Source organism: Tupaia chinensis, unplaced genomic scaffold, assembly GCF_000334495.1.
Source record: "Tupaia chinensis unplaced genomic scaffold, TupChi_1.0 Scaffold146584_1, whole genome shotgun sequence".
NCBI classification, from domain to species: Eukaryota; Metazoa; Chordata; class Mammalia; order Scandentia; family Tupaiidae; genus Tupaia; species Tupaia belangeri.
In genome coordinates, this window is record NW_006206439.1 from 24,209 (window position 1) to 44,796 (window position 20,588).

The 20,588-nt window shown below is 45.8% G+C and overlaps 1 protein-coding gene across 1 annotated transcript in view; it reads right to left on the reverse strand.

Moving 5' to 3' along the window:
- Nucleotides 1-20,588, reverse strand: part of EXOG (exo/endonuclease G) — a 32,190-nt gene that overhangs the window by 8,884 nt on the left and 2,718 nt on the right. Inside the window, exons 2-5 of the mRNA XM_027768465.1 lie at nt 20,384-20,533; nt 17,002-17,141; nt 14,915-14,991; nt 11,254-11,368 (exon numbers count right to left, since the gene is read on the reverse strand). Coding sequence (XP_027624266.1) covers nt 11,254-11,368; nt 14,915-14,991; nt 17,002-17,141; nt 20,384-20,533 — 482 coding nt within the window. The remainder of the gene's footprint in view (nt 1-11,253; nt 11,369-14,914; nt 14,992-17,001; nt 17,142-20,383; nt 20,534-20,588) is intronic.

Consider the following 20,588-nt stretch of genomic DNA (forward strand, 5'->3'; position numbering starts at 1 on the left):
CATGGTAGTTAAGTGCTACACATAGAAGACGGGCTCCCACGTGGCCGACCACGGTTTGAATCCCAGCCATGGCAGCCTGAAAAATACGCTGCGCATGTATGTATGTGTGCCCCGGATCCTGATGGGGTGGGAAAAGGAAGGAAAAGGGACTGTGGCATGACCACATCCCACTGGGGGGTACTTTCTCTCTCTCTGGTGACTGCACACGCCCTCTGGAAAACTACAAATGAGTCGGTGGCATTAAATGGCCTGCCTGTGGGGACCGGGAGGGCAGCACTGCACAACACTGTGGTCCCGGTCGGAGGCACAGGTCCCGATTCTGGACCAGGCTGGGCAAGGTGGCAAGCTGGTACTTGTGATGCTAGCTAGCCTGGGGTAGGGCGGAGGGGACCGTCAGAAAAACACCTCCCTCTCTCTCTCTCTCTCTCTCGGCAGAGGGGACCATCAGAAAAAATACCTACACTCTCTCGCTCCCTCCCTCTCTCTCTCTCTCAGGGCAGAGGAGACTGTCAGAAAAATACCTACTCTCTCTCTCTCTCTCCCCCGCCCCTGACCGCTTTGCCATTAAAACAAAAAAAGTCAGCCTCGTTAAAGAGAAAAGCCTGGGGAGCCCCATGTCTCCAATGACAAGGGACCGCGGACACATGACTAATCGTGATGCGAGATTCTGATCAGAAAGGGCCTTGTGGAGGCAACAGGCTCAACGTGAACAGAGGCTGCATGTTATGAGATGAGTTTTTATGTGTTGAACATTATGAATTTAATTATGCTGTGTTTATGTGACAGAATGAATATTTAGGAGAAAAGGGACAAGAAGCCGGCAACACACTCCCAAATGGTTCCAACTAGTAAGAGGAAGTGCAGGTGCGTCCATACGGGAGCAGAGATGTGACGAGTGTGAACAGACAGTGAGGCCGGGTGAAGGATACAGAGATCTGTGCATTGTACTTTACCTTTTAATTTTTTATTAGTATTTTATTTAGCATTATTTATTTTAATTTGACCAGAGAGGAACAGAGACAGAGAGAGAGAGAAAGCGAGAAAGCCAGCCACCTGGCCCGGGACTTGAACTGCAGTCAGCCATGTGGGAGTCCGGCACCCTTAATCACCACACCACCTGCTGGCCCCCCCTGCATTGTACTTTTAACATTTCTATACATTTGAAATGACTTCCAAATAAAACATTAAAAAATATAACTTGCTTTGCCAAAAAAAAATAAAATAAAATGATTAAAGACTAAACCGAGTTTCCAACCTGAGCTCAGGGCTTTCTGTCCCTCTCTTCTTCCGACTAAGTACACACGCGCACGCACATAAAAAGGCTGCACATCCATCCAAGTGCGGGGAATGACAAAGCAGTGCGTTAGGGCAGTAAGAACTGCCCTGAGCTGCTGGAAGGTGAAAGGTGGGTGTGCCGACACTGTTACACAACACAAAGAGGAAAAGCACATTTTCAGATGTTGCCACCCCATCAAGTAGTGGCTAGTAAGCAAAAGCCCATCTACAGAATAACTGTACAAACAATAAAAGACACAGGCTTTTGTTCTACTTTCCAGAAAGAGGTGAGGAAAACATTCTCTATGCTAATAGTCCTCAAATCGGACTCCCCTAGAGTTCATCATATGCTGGCAACTCCCGAGCCCCGCTGCTGAGTTTTAGGACATCTCAGACAAGCAGGGACTTAGAAATTGCACGTGATTTTTCCAGAAAGAACGTGAGGATGCACTTCCACGGCACACAAGGAAGAAATTCAGGAAACGGGGGAAAGGGACTTCCGATGAAGTGGAGATGAGGGAGGAGTGTCATGAGAAGAGTCAGAACGGGGGCCAGTAGGCGGCACAGGGATTACGGCACTGGGCTCCCAGACGGCCGACCGCGGTTTGGACTGTGGACCCCGCAGCCACATGTGTGTAAGGGCCCAGAATTCCAAGAGGGTAATGGAGGAGAGGGGAGCGTGGCGTGGCCATTCCCTCTTTGCAGTACGGCCATACCCGCTGGGGGATGATTTTTCACTTTTTCTCTCTGTCTCTCTCTCTCTCTTTCCAGCAAGTACATATACCCTATGACAAAAACCTAAAACAAACCAATAAATAAGTGAATGAATGAATGAATAACTATATATACACATTATATATATATAATGTGTATATACCTGAATGACAGATACAAAGGTGACTTAGAACTAGAACAACTGGGCCAGCATGGCACAGAGGTTAAGGCAGCTAAATCCTACATGGCCGACTGCATGGTTCGAGTCCTGGACCCTGTGGGGCTTGAGAAACATGCCAGCCGCATGTGTGCCCACAGTCACGAGAGGAGAGTGGAGGAGGAGGGACTGCAACGTGACCATCACCCCTGCCCTCTCCCTGTTGAACGTATGTGCCCTATAATAAACTAAAAACAAACCAATTTGAACAGCTTACTGTGGTTGCCAGTGGTCAGTTCTCAATAACTGGTTACCTCCTTAAAGTGTTTTTCTGTTTTTTTTTGTTTTTGTTTTTTGTTTTTCTTTGGAGAGGTTTTTGCTGTAGGGCGCATGCACTTGCCAGAAAGACAGAGAGAGAGAAAGTGAGAAATCACCTCCCAGGAGAGATGCAGAAGCTGCAATCCCTTCTTCTCCATTCTCTCGGGATCTTGGGCACGCACGCACACGCGCCCGGAGTGAGTTTAAGCCACCGGGTCTAGGCCTCGAACTGCGGTTGACTACATGGGAGTCCAGCAACATAGCCGTAACACCATCTGCTGGTCCCCTCCTTAAAATGTTTTCTTGGGACCAGCAGATGGTGTAATGGTTACATTGCTGGACTCCCCATAGTCAACCATGGCTCAAGTCCCAGACCTGGCAGCTTCAAAATCACATGGGGGGTGTGTGCATGTGTGCCCAAAATCCTGAGAGGAGAATGGAGAGGGGATTGTGGCATGGCCATCCCCCCACCAAAGGGGGGGGTGGTTTCTCGCTTTCTGTCTCTCTGTCTCTGCATCGAACACGTGCACCCTATAGCAAAAATCTCTCGGGGGGAAAAAAAGCTTTCTCCACTTGGCTTCTGAGACACCATACCCCTGTGGCTTTTCTCCCACCTGAAAGGCTGCAACTCTGACTCCCTTGCTGGATCTTCCTCTTCTTGACCCCCGATGTCTAGTGCTCCAGGGTTCGGAGCCAGTCTGCTTTCTCCTATCTACACTCACTCACATGACGGCACTGTCACTTTAGACACCATCGATACGCAGACCATCCCCAAGCAGGTACCCACTTCCTGCCAAACTCATGGCCTGCCTGCTCAGCGTCCCCACTCGGACACCCAACAATCTCACAGTTAAACACCCAAAACAACTCCCAGCACAACCCTCCAAATCCGCTCCTCTCCGGTGTTCATAATCTCAGATTAAAAACGTAAGTGTTGAAGCCGGTGGGTAGTGTGGTGGTTAAGGCACTGAACTCCCACAAGAGCAACCCCAGTTCAAGTCCTGGACCTGACAGTTTGAAAATCACAACAAATTAAAAGATAAATAAAACAAATACATGCTTTTTAAAAAAGTGTTAGCCTTGGGACCAGCAGTTAGCGTAATGGCTATGTCGCTGGACTCCCACGTAGTTGACCACGGTTCGTGTCCCGGACCCGGTGGCTTAAAACTCATGCCGGGCGCGTGTGCGTACGTGCCCAAGATCCCGAGAGGAGAATGGAGGAGAAGGGATTGCAGCGTGACCATCCCACCTGGGGGGTGATTTCTCGCTTTCTGTTTCTATGTCTGTCTGTCTGTTTGGTGAGTGCACGAGCCCTATAGCAAAAACCTCTCCAAAAAAAAAAAGTGTTAGCCTTGACTCTTCCTATTCTACAACCAACTCACCAGGAGGTCCTATCGACTCTACCTTCAAGTACATCCTGACTCAGACCTCTGCCACCACCACCCTATCCAAGTTATTACTCATCGCTTGGACAATCCCAAGCCTCTGAACTGGTCCCCCTATTTCAACCTATTCTATTCTTCACAAACAGCAAGCGGGCTTTAAAAATGTAAGCCAGGGTCAGCTGGTGGCATGGTGGTTAAGGCAGCTGGATCCCACACAGCAGACTTCATAGTTCAAGTCCCAGATCCTGAGGCTGGAAAAACATGCCAGGTTCCTATGTGTGTGTGCCCAAAATCCTAAGGAAAATGAAGAAGGGACTGCAGCATGGTCATCCTTCCTAGGAGGTGACTTCTCACTTTCCCCTTCTCTCTCTTCCTCGCAATCTCTCTCTGGCAAGCACATAAACCCAATAGCAAATTAAAAAAAAAAAAAAAAGCAAGCCAAATTGTACCACTATCCTTAATAAAAAAGGCCTCACAGAGGGATGAGGAATGAGTGCTAGAGGCTGGGAAGGGGGGGTGGGATGGAGAAATGCTGATTAATGGAAATAAACTTGCAGACAGGTGTGAGGATCAGGTTCTACGTTACAGAATACAGTGGGGAGGGGCTGGCAGGTGGCGTGGTGGTTAAGAGTGCTGGACTCCCACGTGGCCAACCATGGTTCAAGTATCGGACCTGGTGGCTTGGTTTCTCACTTTCTCTCTCTCTCTCTGTTCCCCTCTCGTGAAATTAAAAATAAATAAATAAAGCTAAATAAAATAATTCTTAAAAAAAAAAATAAAATACAGTGGGGAGAATAGAGACGGCAGTAACTTGCTGCACCTCAAAGTAACGGACGGGAAGACTGAAGTTCCCAAGGTAAGTAATGAATAGCTGAGGTGCTCAGTACACCAAGTACCCTGAATGAGTCACGACACACTGTACTGTCTTCTTTATGAGAGAGATTTAACTACAGGGCGCGTGTGGTCGCCAGAGAGACAGAGACAGAGACAAAAAGCAAGGAAACGCCGCCCCCACCTCCAGCGGGGATGGCCATGCTGCAATCCCTTCTCCTCCAGTCTCCTCTCAGGATTTTGAACACACACACACGTACCCAGCACGAGTTGTTTTCTTTTCTTTTCTTTTTTTTTTTTTGAGAGGTTTTTGCTATAGGGCACGTGCGCTCACCAGACAGACAGAGACGGAGAGACGGAAAGCGAGAAATCCCCTCCCAGGGGGGATGGCCACACCGCAATCCCTTCTCCTCCATTCTCCTCTCAGGATCTTGGGCACGCACGCACACACGCCCGGCATGAGTTTTAAGCCACCGGGTCCGGGATGCAAACTGTGGTCAACTACATGGGAGTCCAGCGACATAGCCATTACGCTAACTGCTGATCCCAAGACTTGTGAATTTAAGATGTGCCAGTGTGAGGAGGGACAGGTCCTGTAAATTAACAGAGACATGGAAAACTAATAATACGAGCAAAAAGACTCGGAATCTGGAGGGAAACAAAAACAAAAAAACAAACAAAAAAAACCCCCTAAGATCAGTAAGGCTTTAAAATAAAAACAATAAAAAAGATTATTACTAAAAGTATACTTCTCAGGAAGGTCATCTTGACTAACATCACAAACTTCATTGCTAGGAACTTGAATAGGAGGAGGAGACCAAATGGGTCCCTTTTGAAACTCTATTCAAAGCTACTTGAACGTACTTGAACACCATTCATTGACAAACTATTTCAAGTTAGATCTTTTTAATAACTACTTTTAAATATATTCCAGCATAATAGAAACTCTGGTACAGAAAAGATATAGGTATGTACGTTGGTATCCGTGTGAGTATAGATAATTTATTTAAATATATGCATACATATTTTTTAAATTCAGAGTTAATTGCGAACTCAGAGTTTGCAACAATTGCTCAAAGAACTCTATATTCCTTTATCCAAATTCACCAACTGTTAACATCTTCTCATCCCCCCTTATGTATTTTTTTCCCTAGAGCTTTTTGAAAGAAAGACCTTCTTTACCCCTATACTCTTCTGGTTGTACTTACTAAAACAGAGAGAGACACGGTCCCAGAATTAAAATATTAGGAAATCTGACACTGAGAATATAATCATGTCATCTACAGACCCCAGGCGTTGCCAGCTGCCCCAATAACATTCTTCTTAGCAACCTGTGCTTTTCTAGTCTAAGGTCTGATCTGAAATCCCATGATGCCTTTTGTTTTCATGACTCTTCGGTCTCCTTTACTCTGGAACGGTTCGTTTCTCAGACGTTAACACTGTGTGAAGCCCAAGTTAGCTGTTCCACAGAAGGATCCTCAACTGGGGTTTGCCTGATATTTCTGCATGATGAGATTCAGCGTGAGTTCTTCTTGGCAGAGAAATCGCGGAAGTGCTGTTTCATCCTCCTCGGTACACCGCAGCAAGCGCTGCACGTCAGTAAGGCCCATCACCGGCCATACTAACCGGGAGACCTTACAGAGGGGTCTCTCCACTGCACGGTTACCATTTCCTACTTTGTGATCCATCATTTACGGGGAGACACTGTCAGACTATGCAAATGCTCTATACCCCACCAAGCTTGCGGTCACTAGTCCTTAGCATCCACGGATGGCTCCTGCCTGAATTACTCATCACCGTGATGGTTACAAAACTATTTTCGTACCTTTCATCCTCGCAAATGTGTTTACTGACACTTCGTGGTAGGCTGAGACTTCCCTTACCCGTGTATGTACTCACTCACTAAGAGTATGTGCTCACATCTAACTCAGTAAGCCTGTTCTGCTACCGTGACTGTCAAATGCCCCAGGTACGAGGGAGGAAGCTCTGTGAAGCTGACCCCTACGTCCTTCTGACATGTTCGTCACTCGAGCACTTCCGTGCGTGGTGGCACAAGATGTTCCATTCTGTACTTTCCCTGTACCCGCCCTGGAGCCAGATATTCCTCTAAGTGCTGGGTCCTTTTAGCAGCAGGTTTTTTAGAAACCAAGATCTGATCTCAAGATAGCTCACTGCTAAAAGCATACCACGGCTTCTAGGTGCTTTCTGTAGACAGAGGTACCAGACATATTTTTATAAGTTATATTTTTAAAAATTCCATCTAACTCCAGAAAAATACTACTTTGAGCTTTGGACAACACATACTTAACAGAAACATCCACACACAAAAAGCAGACGGTGACCCAGCCTCCGTGGCGCAGGCTGTGGCACGCTGGGCTATGAGGCTGGAGCCATGAGGACAGCCCAGGGTTCCAGCCACTACTGTGGATGCGCAAGTCAGGAGAACTCCTACTCCGGTACTAAGAAGAGTAACTTAGCAAAGCCTGAGAATATGCCCGGTGGTAATGGCTTAGCAACAGGGCCCCGCTGTACAACCCTGGAGCTACCCTGGAGGCCTGGGCTCAGAATCCAGCTGAAATGAGCCCTTTGGGAGCGTGTTTGTGATCCCGACTGCAGGGACGATCGCGGCACGGCAAGGTCCTGCCAAGGCTGTCTATCTCACACTCTCTCAACAAATAAATAAACTTTAAGAAACTCCAAAGAATAACTAATAATTGATAAATAAGGGGTTAGAGAGAAAGTCAGGCCGTTGTTCAAAGATTATAATTTTTTAAAGAATTCCTTATTTAATTTTACCCATTATTTATTATATGTATTTTAGTTCACCAGAGAGAGAAAAGGAAGATGTGAAAGCAAGCCACCAGATTCCAGGGTTGAAACCAGTCGGCCAGCACCTGAACAACTACATCGCCTGCTGACCCCATAAAGATTATTTTAAAAATACTAAAATTGGGGGCCAGCAGATGGCATAACGGTTATATCGCTAGACTCCCTCGCAGCCAAACATGGTCGAATCCCAGATCTGGTGACTTGAAAAATCATGCCAGGCACATGTGCTTGCATGCCCAAGATCCCAGGAGGAGAACGGAGAAGAAAGGATTGTGGCATGACCATCCCCCCAGGGGGTGATTTCTCACCTTCCCTTTCTTTGTTTCTGTCTTTTTCTCTCTCCAACGAGCACACACACCCAACGGCAAAAAAAAAAACTCTTAAAAAAAAATACTAAAATGAGTAAGCTGATTAGAGGGGAAATTCATTTTAGAAGAGAAAAATTAAGCTTGTTTATTTATTTATTTTTGCTATAGAGTGCATGTGCTTGCTGGAAAGAGACAGCGAGAGAGAGAGAGACAGAGAGAACATCCCCCAGGATAATGACTATGCTGCAATACTGTCTCCTCCATTCTCTCTTAGGATTTTGAGCATGCACGCTTATGTGTCCAGTGTATTTTTCAAGCCACAAGGTCCAAGACTTGAACCACGCAATTGGCCATGCGGAATCTAACTACCTTAATCACTACCACCATCTACCTGCCCAAGAGTAACTAATTTAAAAGTAAGTTCCCTAGGGGCCATCAGGTGGCATGGTGGTTATGGGGCTGCACTCCCAACACGGCTGACCACAGTTTAGGTCCCGGACCCAGTGGCTTGAAACTCTTCCTGGACATGTGCATGTGCACATGTGCCCAAAATCCTGAGAGGAGAAGGGGGAAGGGAATGCAGCATATCCTTCGCCCCTGGGGGTGAATTCTCACTTTCTCTGTGTGTCTCTGGCGAGTGCACACACCCTATAACAAAAATCTCTCTTAAAAAAAAAAAACACGATAATTTCTTTGCCTGCCTTTACCTCCATAAAAACAACTGGCATTCTCCAAGGGCATGCAAATCCCTGGAAACAATTCTCCTGTCATCTCCAACAACAGAGTGGTCACATCAGTCGTTAGTGACCTGTGTGAGTGCTTCAGGTGGTTACAGATCACCGCACACTTCATGCAGACAGGCTGGTCATCGGCAACACCAGTGACAGGATCTACTCTCCAGCTTACTGGTCTTTTCTATGCCAGTTCCCCAGGTTATTCATCTACCGCAGACTGTCTTAAGTAATCATTAAACCTTATTGGTATTTACCAAATATCCACTTTATTCCCAGAGCTGAGGAAAGTGTTCTCTCCAAACACACCTCCGGTTGACTACCGGCAAGTCCTCTGACCCCTCCTTTAACTTACTCTATCGACGCTTCTCCCTGCTCCTCTTCCCCACCCCGCCTGCCCTGTGTGGGTCTCACAGTAGGGCATGTCACTTCTGCACCCACCCCCGCCTCACAGTTAGGCATGTCACTTCTGCCACCCCGGGCCTCACAGTAAGGCATGTCACTTCTGCCACCCTGTTGGCAGAACCCGCGGGCTACTTCTGCACGAGGACACTCAACGTCAGGCTGCGTGGGCAGGACACTCGCCCTTCAGGTGTGCTACCTGGTAAGCTGCCGACATGCAGGCTGGCCGAGGGCTCTCCAGCAGCGTGAGACGTCTGCAGAGCTCGCACCACTGACTTACTCTCTCGTACCTTTACTCCCTCTTGCCTTCAGGCTATAAAAATTCTCAAGTACCTTGATCATACAAAAACTTCACCTTCTAAAAACCCAAGCTCAGGGCCAGCAGGTGGTATAGTGCTTAAAGTGCTGGACTCCGACATGGTTGACTGTGGTTCGAATCCCAGACCCAGCTTGACACTCATGTCAGGTGCATGTGTGTGTGTGCCCAAAATCCCGAGAGGAAAATGGAGAAGGGACTGCAGGGCATGGCCATCACCTCTGAAAGGTCGCTCTGTCTCTACAGCAAACACACACACCCTAGATCAAAACTCTCTCTCTGAAAACAAGCAGAGACGGCAGGAGGCATGGTGGTTAAGGCCACTAGACGCCCACATGGCGGACTGTGCTTTAAGTCCCGAACCTGGCAGCTTTGCTTTTTTGCTTTCCTTCTCTCTGTTTCTCTCTGGTCAACTTCAAAAAAATAAATTAATTGATTAAATAATGACAATGAATAAAATTAAATTTAAAAATATTCTTTAAAAAACAAACAAACAAACACCCCCCAAGCTTATGAAAGGAAAGGTCTCCTCCCACTTATTCGACTCATTGCCGTCTAGTAGTTACCTTGGGCTTGTCCTTCCTTACCCCAAAAGTTACTCCTTCACAGTCACTTTCTTGTATCCCGCTGCTTCCTTCTCCAGCAGCTCAGGGTCAGCCCTCGTCGGCTCTCACGTGGACTGCAGTGAAGTCTCGACTCCTCTCCTAGTCTCTCATCTCCTTCAAATGTTCCCTTTCCCGACCACTCCCGCACTGCTGAGGAGTCTTTATAAAACTCATCAGGAGGGCCAGCGGGTGGCGTGGTGGTGAAGGCGCTGGACTCCCACATGCCACCATGTCTGGAGTCCCAAACCTGGCGATTTGCTTTCTCACGTTCCCTCTCTCTCCCTCTCTCTGTCTCTCTCTAGTGAAATTAATAATAATAAAGAATAAATAAAATTAAATAAATAATGTTTAAAGGAAAGAAACTCGTACTGAACCACATTTCTCCCTACTTAAAACAAATCTATGACTTCTCAGTGTCTAAAAATTAAAATCCCAGACCCATGTAGTCCATCATGGTTCGAGTCCCGGACCCGGTGGCTTAAACTCACGCCAGGCATGTGTGCATGCGTGCCCCCAAGATCCCAAGAGGAGAATGGAGGAGAAGGGATTGCAGAGTGGCCATGCCCCCGGGGGGTGATTTTTCGCTATCTCTCTGTTTCTCTGTCTGTCTGGCGAGCACACGCGCCCTATAGCAAAACCCTCTACAAAAAATTAAATAAAAATAAAAAAAACTAAAATTAAAATCCAGTCTTCATTCTGAAATACACAGTTGTCTGTCATCAGCCCACTCTGGCCCCATCCAACCTATTATTAGAATGCTTCTTCTTCCTTGAACAACCCCTACACTTTTTGGCACCTTAAGTTCTAGCCTTTATGAATGGTACAGATGACAGGGGTCTTCAAAAAGCTCATGAAAAAATGTGTATTAAAAAAAAACATGCATGGATTTCAAAATAAACTCATACGTTAATTCATTTGTCCACAAACTTTTTGAAGTCCTCGCAAATATCCCAGAACCATGCTGTCGACCTCAAACTTCTTGTCCTCACAGTGCTCCATCTTCTGGAATTTCTACACTCCCCTCCTGACTCAGTTTACCTTCTCTACCTATCTGTCAGAACCTAGCTCGAGTATTGCTTCCTCTGCTGAGCCTCCTGCCCCAGAGAGCTTGTCAGTCTTTTTGCGACATCGCTTTGTCTACGTGATGTCCCTGTTACCGCATATCGAACCCTGACGCGGTAGCCGTAGCGTGTCTGCCTCTCTTCATGCTGTGGGCTCCTCGAAGGCATGGCTGCTTTCATCTGTCACTGTGCCCTCCATGCCCACCACCCCTGACACGTGTTGGACAAGTACCGCTGGAGAAAGGAAATTCAGAAGTAGAGTACAGAAGGAGGTTCTGTTTCCATACGAGTAACACAAGCCTGAGTCAGAACATACCCTACCTGGTAACTAACTGTTTTCTTTCCGTCGCTTTTAGTCTCCGGTAAGGTCAGGGGCCCAGACACTACCCAAACATCTTCAAACCTCTCTGTCAGCTCTCGGCAGTACATTTCCATTCTGGAAAACAAAGTAAAACCAAGGGTGACATTCTCACAGGTACACAAGTAGAAAAACAGCAACCATAATGCTCCTTAGGAAAGATGTCGCGAAAACTACACCTGAGAAATTAACTTAAACAAGAACAGAACACAAAACGTTACAGCCTACACAGCTCTTTCTGCCATCTCGGAGCCTGTGGAGGCTGCTGGGAACAGGACTTCTAAAAAGCAGCTATGTCTGGAAGGCTGTGGCCCAAGGCCATTTTTGCTGGCTATAAGCGGGGTCTCAGGAACCAAAGGGAGCACACAGTTCTTCTTAAAATTGAAGGTGTTTATGATGAGATGAAACGGAACTCTATTTAGGCAAGAGGTGTGCTTATGTGTACAAAGCAAAAAACAAAACAGTGACTCCTGGTGGCAAACCAAATAAAACCAGAAAAATCTGGTGGAATGTACAGTGGCATGGTTCGAGCCAAATTCCGAAGCAATCTTCCTGCTAAGGCCATTGGACATAGAATCTGTGTGATGCTGTACCTCTCAAGGATTTAAAATAATGAAACGTAAATGAATAAAAATGGATTTGTGTTGTAAATATATATATATATATATAACCTATATAAACAATGAATTTCCCAAACTTTATTATACGTCAAATTATCTACATTATCCCTTTGGAAAAGAAAGTGTTAAATGCTTCCACAGGTATGTAGTCAGCAAATCCAAAATACAAAAGGAAAACTCTATAGGACAAATATCTCAGATTTTTAAAAAGAATTATTTCACTTAGCTTTAGTTTATGTATTTATTTATTTATTTAAATTCGACCAGAGAGGGACTGAGTAAGAGAGAGAGAAAGTGAGAAAACAAGCTGCCAAGTCTGGGACTTGAACCACAGTCAGCCATGTGGGAGTCCAGCACCCTTAACCACCATGCTACCTGCCAGCCACACAAACATCTTAGATCTTTAACAAATAGCCTGCAAGGGTAAAAATAAAGAGAGGAAGGGAAACCTTCAGATTAAAGAGGACCAAAGGACCAGCAGATGGCATTAATGTTTATGTCACTGGACTCCCACATGGGGAACCACGGTTCAAGTCCCAGACCCGGAGGATTCAAACTCACGCAGGTGCATGCGTGTGCATGCCCAAAATCCCCAGAGAAGAATGGAGAAGGGACTGTGGCCATCCTCCCAGGAGTGTGATTTCTTACCTTCTGTATCTCTCTGTCTCTCCGGCAAGCACATGTGTTCTATAGCAAAAATCTCTCTTAAAAAATCTTAGAAGTGGCCCCCATGGGGAAGCTGCCGGCTCACAGGCAGACACCTCTCTCTGTGGCCCAAGTGTGCGTGTGCATGTGACCCAGCTGGGGGAGGCTGAGAAGTGGACAGTGGGGTTAGATCTGTTACAGGTACTGTATCGCTTTCTCTCTGGCTAATGGAATAAATAAAGCTTTTACAAAAAGCAGGGGTAATCAAAGAGATGTATAAACCAAATCTATGTATATATCTTTAATTCAAACAAACCAATAAAATATGTTCAAGACAATAAGGGAAATGTGAACACTTACTGGAATCGGTAATAAGATTACTGTTACATGTTTTAGGGGCAGTAATAGTACTACGGTTGTATTTTAAATGAATGTACACCTTCTAAAAATATAAACTGAAATATCAACTACCTGCAATCTGCTTAAAATACCCTGGGGGGAAGCAGGGTAAGTATCGATAGAAGAAACAATGGTGGCCATGTAACTGCTGAAGTCTTTTGTTAGTGGGGAGTTCTCTTCATTATTTTAAAACACAATAGCTTGAAACAACCCCAACCAGTGCTAGGTTTAGAGCTTAAAGAGGCCACCTAACAGAATCAAGTGTCAGAGAGACCTTCAGGCCCAGATGGTTTTAGAGCTCAGTCCTGTCAAAACCTGGTCAACAGCTGCATTAAAATGTACCAAAACTTGGGACCAGCAGTTAGCGTAATGGCTATGTCACTGGACTCCCACGTAGTCAACCGCAGCTCAAGTCCTGGACCCGGTGGCTTAAACTCATGCCGGGCGCGTGAGCATGCATGCCCAAGATCCCGAGAGGAGAATGGAGAAGAGATTGCAGTGTGGCCATCCCCCCTGGGGGGTGATTTCTTGCCTTCCGTCTGTCTCTCTGGCGAGCACGAGCACCCAATAGCAAAAGCCTCTCAAAAAAAAAAAAAAAAAAAAAAAAAAAGTTCAGGGGTTGGGCCAGCAGGTGGTAGGGTGGTTAAGCCTGATTATGAGGTTCAAATCCTAGGCCTAGCGGTTTAAAACACAATCTGGGCGCACATGCGTGGTGCCCAAAATCCCAAGAGGAGAAGAGAAGGGACTGGGGCAGGGCCATCCTCTAGTGTGATAGGTGGTCAGACCGAAATGCGCGGGCAGCCCTGAGGTAACAGCAGGATAGCTGTTACCTACCAATTAGTCCCACCAATCATAGCCCGTCAGGGAGCCCTCAGAGAACTGCTTCCTCGCACCTGGCTCCTGGCACCGGGAAGGTTGTCATCTGCCCTCCTGCCATCCCAAACATACACAGAGAAGTTCAGCACCGGGATGCAATGCTAAGTCAACATCCTAATTCACACTGGGACAATAAACTGATAGGGCCGTTCACCCACATACGGATGTCACGCCTTCAAGGTCCACGCTGGGCATGCGTGATGAGGTAAATAAATTCCTCACCTGAGAGAGGGATATGTAGCACAGGAAAAAGCCCATGAAGTCAGAGAAGCCATATATGACGACAGACCTTCCCTTGCTAAATTTTTATTACCGACTCTCATGATAAAAGTAACACCGAACCCCATGCTCAGTACAACAGTCCTGCTCTGGCAGCTGCCACCCACACTCCGTTCTGGCATAGGGATATTTCTTTTCTATTAAAAATCTTCACTTTCAAGACCAGCAGTTAGCGTAATGGCTATGTCGCTGGCCTCCCATGTAGTCGACCATGGTTCGAGTCCCGGACCTGGCGGCTTAAACTCATGCCGGGCGCGTGTGCGTGCGTGCCCAAGATCCCGAGAGGAGAATGGATTGTGGCGTGGCCATCCCCCCTGGGGGGTGATTTCTCGCTTTCTATCTCTCTGTCTCTGTCTGTCTGGTGAGCGCACGAGCCCTATAGCAAAAACCTCTCCAAAAAAAAAAAGGCTGCTGTGTTTTGAAGTCTATTCTCCCACAAAAGACTGTACTCCAGAAAAATAACAAAGAAAAGCAGTCCTTCACTTCAGGAGGGTTAGTTGTTTTTTTTTAAAGAATTATTTATTTACTTTTTTATTCATTCATTTTATTTTTTTAATTTGACCAGAGAGAGATATATATATAGAGAGAGAGAAAGAGGGAAAGTGAGAAAGCAAGGTGCCAGGTTTAGGACTCGAACCATGGTCAGCCATGTGGGAGTGTCCAGCACTTTAACCACCACGCCACCTGCTGGTCCCCCAGAGGGTTAGTTTTTAAAAACAAAGAAACAGCTGACAGACCCTCGTACATTCTCCTTTCCCACGATTCATCTTGCACAGAATTACATTTTAAAATTCTCACCCCTTACCTGTTCCAGTATCCGGAATTATTGTCAAAATTCTGAGGCACAATATTAGAAAGATAAAACGTTTCGGCCATGGCTTTCTATTAAGAAAAAAGAAAGAAAATTGTTACTAGCACTGAAATGCCATCCTCCCGGGACATGATTTCTTGCCGTCTCTCTGGCAAGTGCATGCGCCCTATAGCAAAAGCCTCTCCAAAAAAAAAAACACGCTAATGCCAGGACCAGCAGATGGCGTAATGATTATGTCGCGGGACTCCGGCGTGGATGAGCATGGCTCGAGTCCCAGACCTGGAGGCTGAAAACTCACGCCAGGCACGCGTGCTCAAGATACCGAAAAGAGAATAGAGGAGAAGAAGGGACTACAGTGTGGTCATCCACCCTGGGGGACAATTTCTCGCTTCCTGTCTCTGTCTCTCTGACAAGCACATGCACTCTATAGCAAAAATCTCTCTCAAAAGAAAAAAACAAAAAACACTAATGTCCAGAAGCCAGCAGGTGACACGGTGGGTAAGGCGTGGGACGCCAACAAGATCAACCATGGTTCGAGTCCCAAACCTGGCAGCTTGAAAAATCACAGCGGCACATGTGCGTGCCTACCCGTATTCCCAAGAGAACGGAGAAGGGATTGCGCATGGCCATCACTCCCCTCCTGGGCAGGGGGTGATTTCCCTCTCACTGTCTCTCTCTGGGAAGTGCACGTACCCTATTGCAAAAACATTAAAAGAAAAAGCAAACACTAGCGCTTGTTTGCCATCTCTGAGTTTCTGATTTAATAGGGCTGGGCCCTGGATTTTTGGAAACTTCCTCAGGTGGTGATAACGAGTACCCAACCAGTCATTCTAACTACCATCTGAATGGCGGACCACAACCTTCATGACAATAACACCAACAGCTCGTAATAAAGGTCAGTGTATGAAAAACACTTCATTAAAAATTTTTGCTATAGGGTGTGTGGTGCTCACCAGAGAGAGAGAGAGAGAGAGAGACAGAAAGTGAGAACACCCCACGGGGGGATGGCCGCATCGTCCCTTCTCCATTCTCCTCTCGGGATTTTGGCACACACGTACATGCGCCTGGCCTGAGTTTCTAGCCTCCAGGTCCTGGATGCACACCACAGTCGGCATATGGGAGTCCAGCCACAATAACCGTTTCGTCATCTGCTGGTCCCAACACTTCCGATCTTGGAGGGAGATTACTTCAGCTTAAAGAAGACTAAAGTGCTATGAAGACTAAATGTAACGTGATTCGTGATTGTACAGGGGATCAAAAAGAGCTACAGAAGCCATAAATAGAGTGATTCGGGAAATCTGCATATAAACTGTATTTTAGATATTACACAAATATACGAAAATAGTCTGTACATGGTCTTGATGTGACACTCTAGTCATGCATACGAATATCCTCATCCTTAGCTGAAGCAGCTCCTGAGCAGGCTATTGAAGAATAAACTGTTAAAACGTCTGCAATTTTTTCAATGGTTTAAAACATACACACATACGCATATGAATAATATGTAAAGTAAATGTATCAAAATGTGTTTGCTGTACTATTTTTTTCAACTACTCTACAGCTCTGAAATTTTCCAGACTAAAAATGAGTTTATCTCTCAGCAACTTTCTAGTCTCCATTTACATAGCATTTTGTTTTCTTCATTCAACCGGTTTAAAAATGTTGCAGCATCTAATCAAAACAAGAAGTCAGGGGGACCAGCAGTTAGCATAATGGCTATGTCGACTGCGATTTGAGTCCTGGACCCAGTGGCTTAAACTCAAACCAGGCGCGTGTGCGTGCGTGCCCAAGATCTTGAGAGGAGAATGGAGGAGGAGGGATTGCAGTGTGGCCATCCCCCAGAGGGGGCGGGTGATTTCTCGCTTTCTGTCTCTCTGTCTCTCTTTGTCTTTCTGGCAAGCGCACTCGCCGTATAGCAAAAACCTCTCCAAAACAAACAAACAAAAAAGTCAGGAAGAATGAGAAACAGAGTATAGAAATTCTGAGTGTTTAAGTTTGGTCCCCAAGTGTCTAATCTCTACGTCCTATGATATACATAGCATCAACCCTATAGTCCCACCCCTGCCCTCGAATATGCCTACACTTGAAAATTTGTTATTTCCGGCCGGGGCCATGTGCCCTCGTGACCACCCGCTGCCGATGTAGTCCTCATTGAAGGCACTGAAGGCTGGAGGGATGCTGGGATCAGGCTTGAACTTACAGTGTTTTCTGTCTGCATCACCTGAAGAAAAACACAGAACGGGCAAATTATCAGAGAACAAATACCCTGCAAGATCCTCGAAGCAAGGCCAGCTGGTGACTGACGGCTGGTACCTCTCCAAGCAGCTAGTGTGAGGGACTGTCTGCATGCCTCAAAGTCCCGGAGGATTTAGGTACTTCTCTGAGATTACGGGGTTGTCAGGAAAGTCATGACACACCGATACACAGAAAAACGAAAAGATACATCAAGACTTTCCCAACAACCTAATGGGAAGGACTAAGCTAGAAAAAAATGCCCTTTTTTTTTTTTCTTTTTTAGAGTATGCTATAGGACATGCCCAAAAAGAGAGGGAGAGTGAGAGCTCGCCCCCGGGATAATGGCCATGCCGTTCTTCTCTCAGGACTTTGGGCATGTGTGACTTTCAGGCCATCCATCAGGTCTGGGACTTGAACCGCAGTTAGCCATGTGGGATCCAGCTGCCTTAACCTCCACGCCATCTGATGGCCCAGGAGTGCTTTTCATACAGTGTAACTATCTCGTATAAATTTTTTTTTTTTTTTTAATTTTTGCTATCGGGCATGTGCGCTCACCAGAGAGACAGAGAGAGGGAAAGTGAGAAAGCAACCCCTTATGGGGGACGGACATGCCACAATCCCTTCTCCTCTACTCTCATCTTGGGATTTTTGGACAGGCACGCACATATGCCTGGCATGTTTTTGAAGCCACCAGGTCTAGGACTAAAGCCGTGTAGTCGGTCATGTGGTATCCAGCGCCTTAACCACCATGCCACCTGCTGGCTCTACGTAACCTATGTAACATAAATTTTGATTCTGGTCTTCCATGTTAAAGGAAAACTGCTGGCTAGGATTTAAGTGAAAATAATGGCTAAAGAGCTAGGCTGCATAAAAAGCTTAGCTACTGATAAATTCTTGACTTTCTTAAAAGGCCTCTGTATGCTGTATCTTGTATAAATGTATCTTGACAAATCGGTATGTGCTGAAATAATGGATGTATACAGAGACACAAAACAATTTGTTCTGGGCAGGCCTGGTCTGAGGTGGAGAGGTCTGGTACCCTGTGCTTACTGCCTGCTCTTCAGCCATGACAAAACAAACACTTACACTATGAGCTCCATCCAGAAATTCCGAGAGCAGAGTATCTGAGTACCACAGGAGGAGAAGAATCCCAGTTTCCACCCATTCTGTGATTCCTCCAGGATGGCTTGCCACAGAAGTCATAGGCAAAATTAACGCTGTTTTCCACTGTCAGTAGATCAGGTCTTGTTAACACTATCACATTATGAGCACGAACGGACACTCTCTGACTGCTACTCAAAGGAGTATAAGATAGAAATCAATGAAGTTACTAATTACATTTCACTTTGCAAAGAAAAATCTATAGTCACCAAACCGCAAGGTTTGGAGTAAAATACCTAGTATCGAGCTTTTGAGAATCACTTCGTAAAGAGAAAAGGTAATTGGTAATACAGAACAACCCTCATCAGTGAACTTGAAACCGGCACTACCACTGGAATTGCTTCCTCACGGCCAAGCTAACTCTCTGCCTGGTGCTCACGGCCCTTGGAAACTCATCTGTAGTAATCTTTTCTTTGCTATAGGGTGTGTGCATTTATCAGAAAGATCAAGAGACAGAGAGAGAAAAAGTGAGAAATCATCCCCAGGAGGATGGCCATGTCACAATCCCTTCTCCTCTATTCTCCTCTCGGGATTTTGAGCACACACAAAAACGCACCCAGCATGAGTTTGAAGCTGCCGGGTCTGGCCTGTGATCCGCTATACCAGAGTTCAATGACATAACCATTATGCCATCTGCTGATCCCATCATTTATAGTAATTTCTAAAGGCCTAAGAAGATGCCTTGGGTGAGGGTTGAGAGACAGAACAGTGATGGCAGGAGAGTGAACTGGGAAATCTACATAGAAACTAATCTGACATTAGTTATCAAGATCTAATCATCTCAACTAAGGACTCCACCAGGGTGGAAAGACGCATGAACTGACCGACGAGCCGGCCTACCCATCCAGCCTCCTCTCACAACACTCTCCCTGCTCCGGCCACTCTGGCCTTCTTCTAGGTCCCTATAAAGGAACAAAACTCTTCCTTTACATTAGGGTTTTAATTTTCTCTTTCTCTTTTTTTTAATTGCCAGAGAGTGCATGCACTGGCTAGAGATGGGGAAAATATTCCATAGTGACTACGTGGTCATGCAATAACCTTTTCCTTCCATTTCTCCACCCTGTCAGGATTTGGGGCACATACACACATGTGCCTGCCATGTTTTTCAAGCTGCCATGGTTGGGATACAAACCATGTGGGATTCGGTTTTCTAAGCACAGGACTTAATTGTGGCTCTACAGGGCTGACCCCACAGGTAGGTTTTCAAAGACACAATGACTATGTCCCATGGTCCATCCCACCCCTCTGCCTGGGTGACTTCCATTAACCCTTCAGTCCACCTTCTCAGAGAAGCATCACTAATCAAACCCAGGTTTTCCTGTTAAATCTCTCAACGCACTCTTTATTATTCCTTAATTTCACTATCCTAACTTACAACCACTTTCTTCAAAAAAGTTATCAATTATAATTTTATATTCCCAATTACTTGTTTGATAAGTCAACCCACTCACCCAACTTAAAGTGTCATGGAGGTAGAGACCAGCTTCTCGGGTCACTGATATATACCCAAGGCTCAGCACCGTGCCAGAAACATACAGGCTTTTAGAAAATATTTGCAGGGCCAGCAGGTGGCGTGGTGGATAGGGGCGCTGGACTCCCACATGGCTGACCCTGGTTCAAGTCCCGAACCTGGTGGTTAGCTTTCTTACTTTCCCTTTCTCTCTCTCTCTGTCTGGTCAAATTAAAAAACAGTAAGAATGACAAATGGAATTAAATAATGCCTTTTTTGTAAAAAGGAAATATTTGTTAAGATAAAAAATAGATGATGCTCTTTGCAACAATATTTAAGACAGAACCTCCGGGGGGACCAGCAGGTGGTGTGGTGGCTAAGGGGCTGGACACTCCCACATAGCCAACCATGGTTCCAGTCCTGGACCTGGTGGCTTGCTTTCTCACTTTCACTCTCTCTCTGGTCAAATGAAAATAAATGAATGAATAAATAATTCTAATAAATGAATAAATAATTCTAAAAAAAAAAAGAAGACATTATAAATAAGCCCCCATATTCTCAATTGGAAAACAGTTTTCACTGATACCTTTACTTCCATTTTTTTCCCAAACACCTACCTATGATCTTGCTTTTCGATATATGTTCAAGAACCCACTTAGGTACCCGCTTTGCCTGGTCATAGGACAAGGCGTGGTTGGTGTAGCATCGAGTCTGTGTCCCACTTAACGGGAATCCAAAGTGTTCCAAGACAGCCGTTTCTGCAGATTCTAAAATGGAAAAAAAAAAAAAAAAAGAGGGGGAAAAAAAAAAAAGGACCCTTTT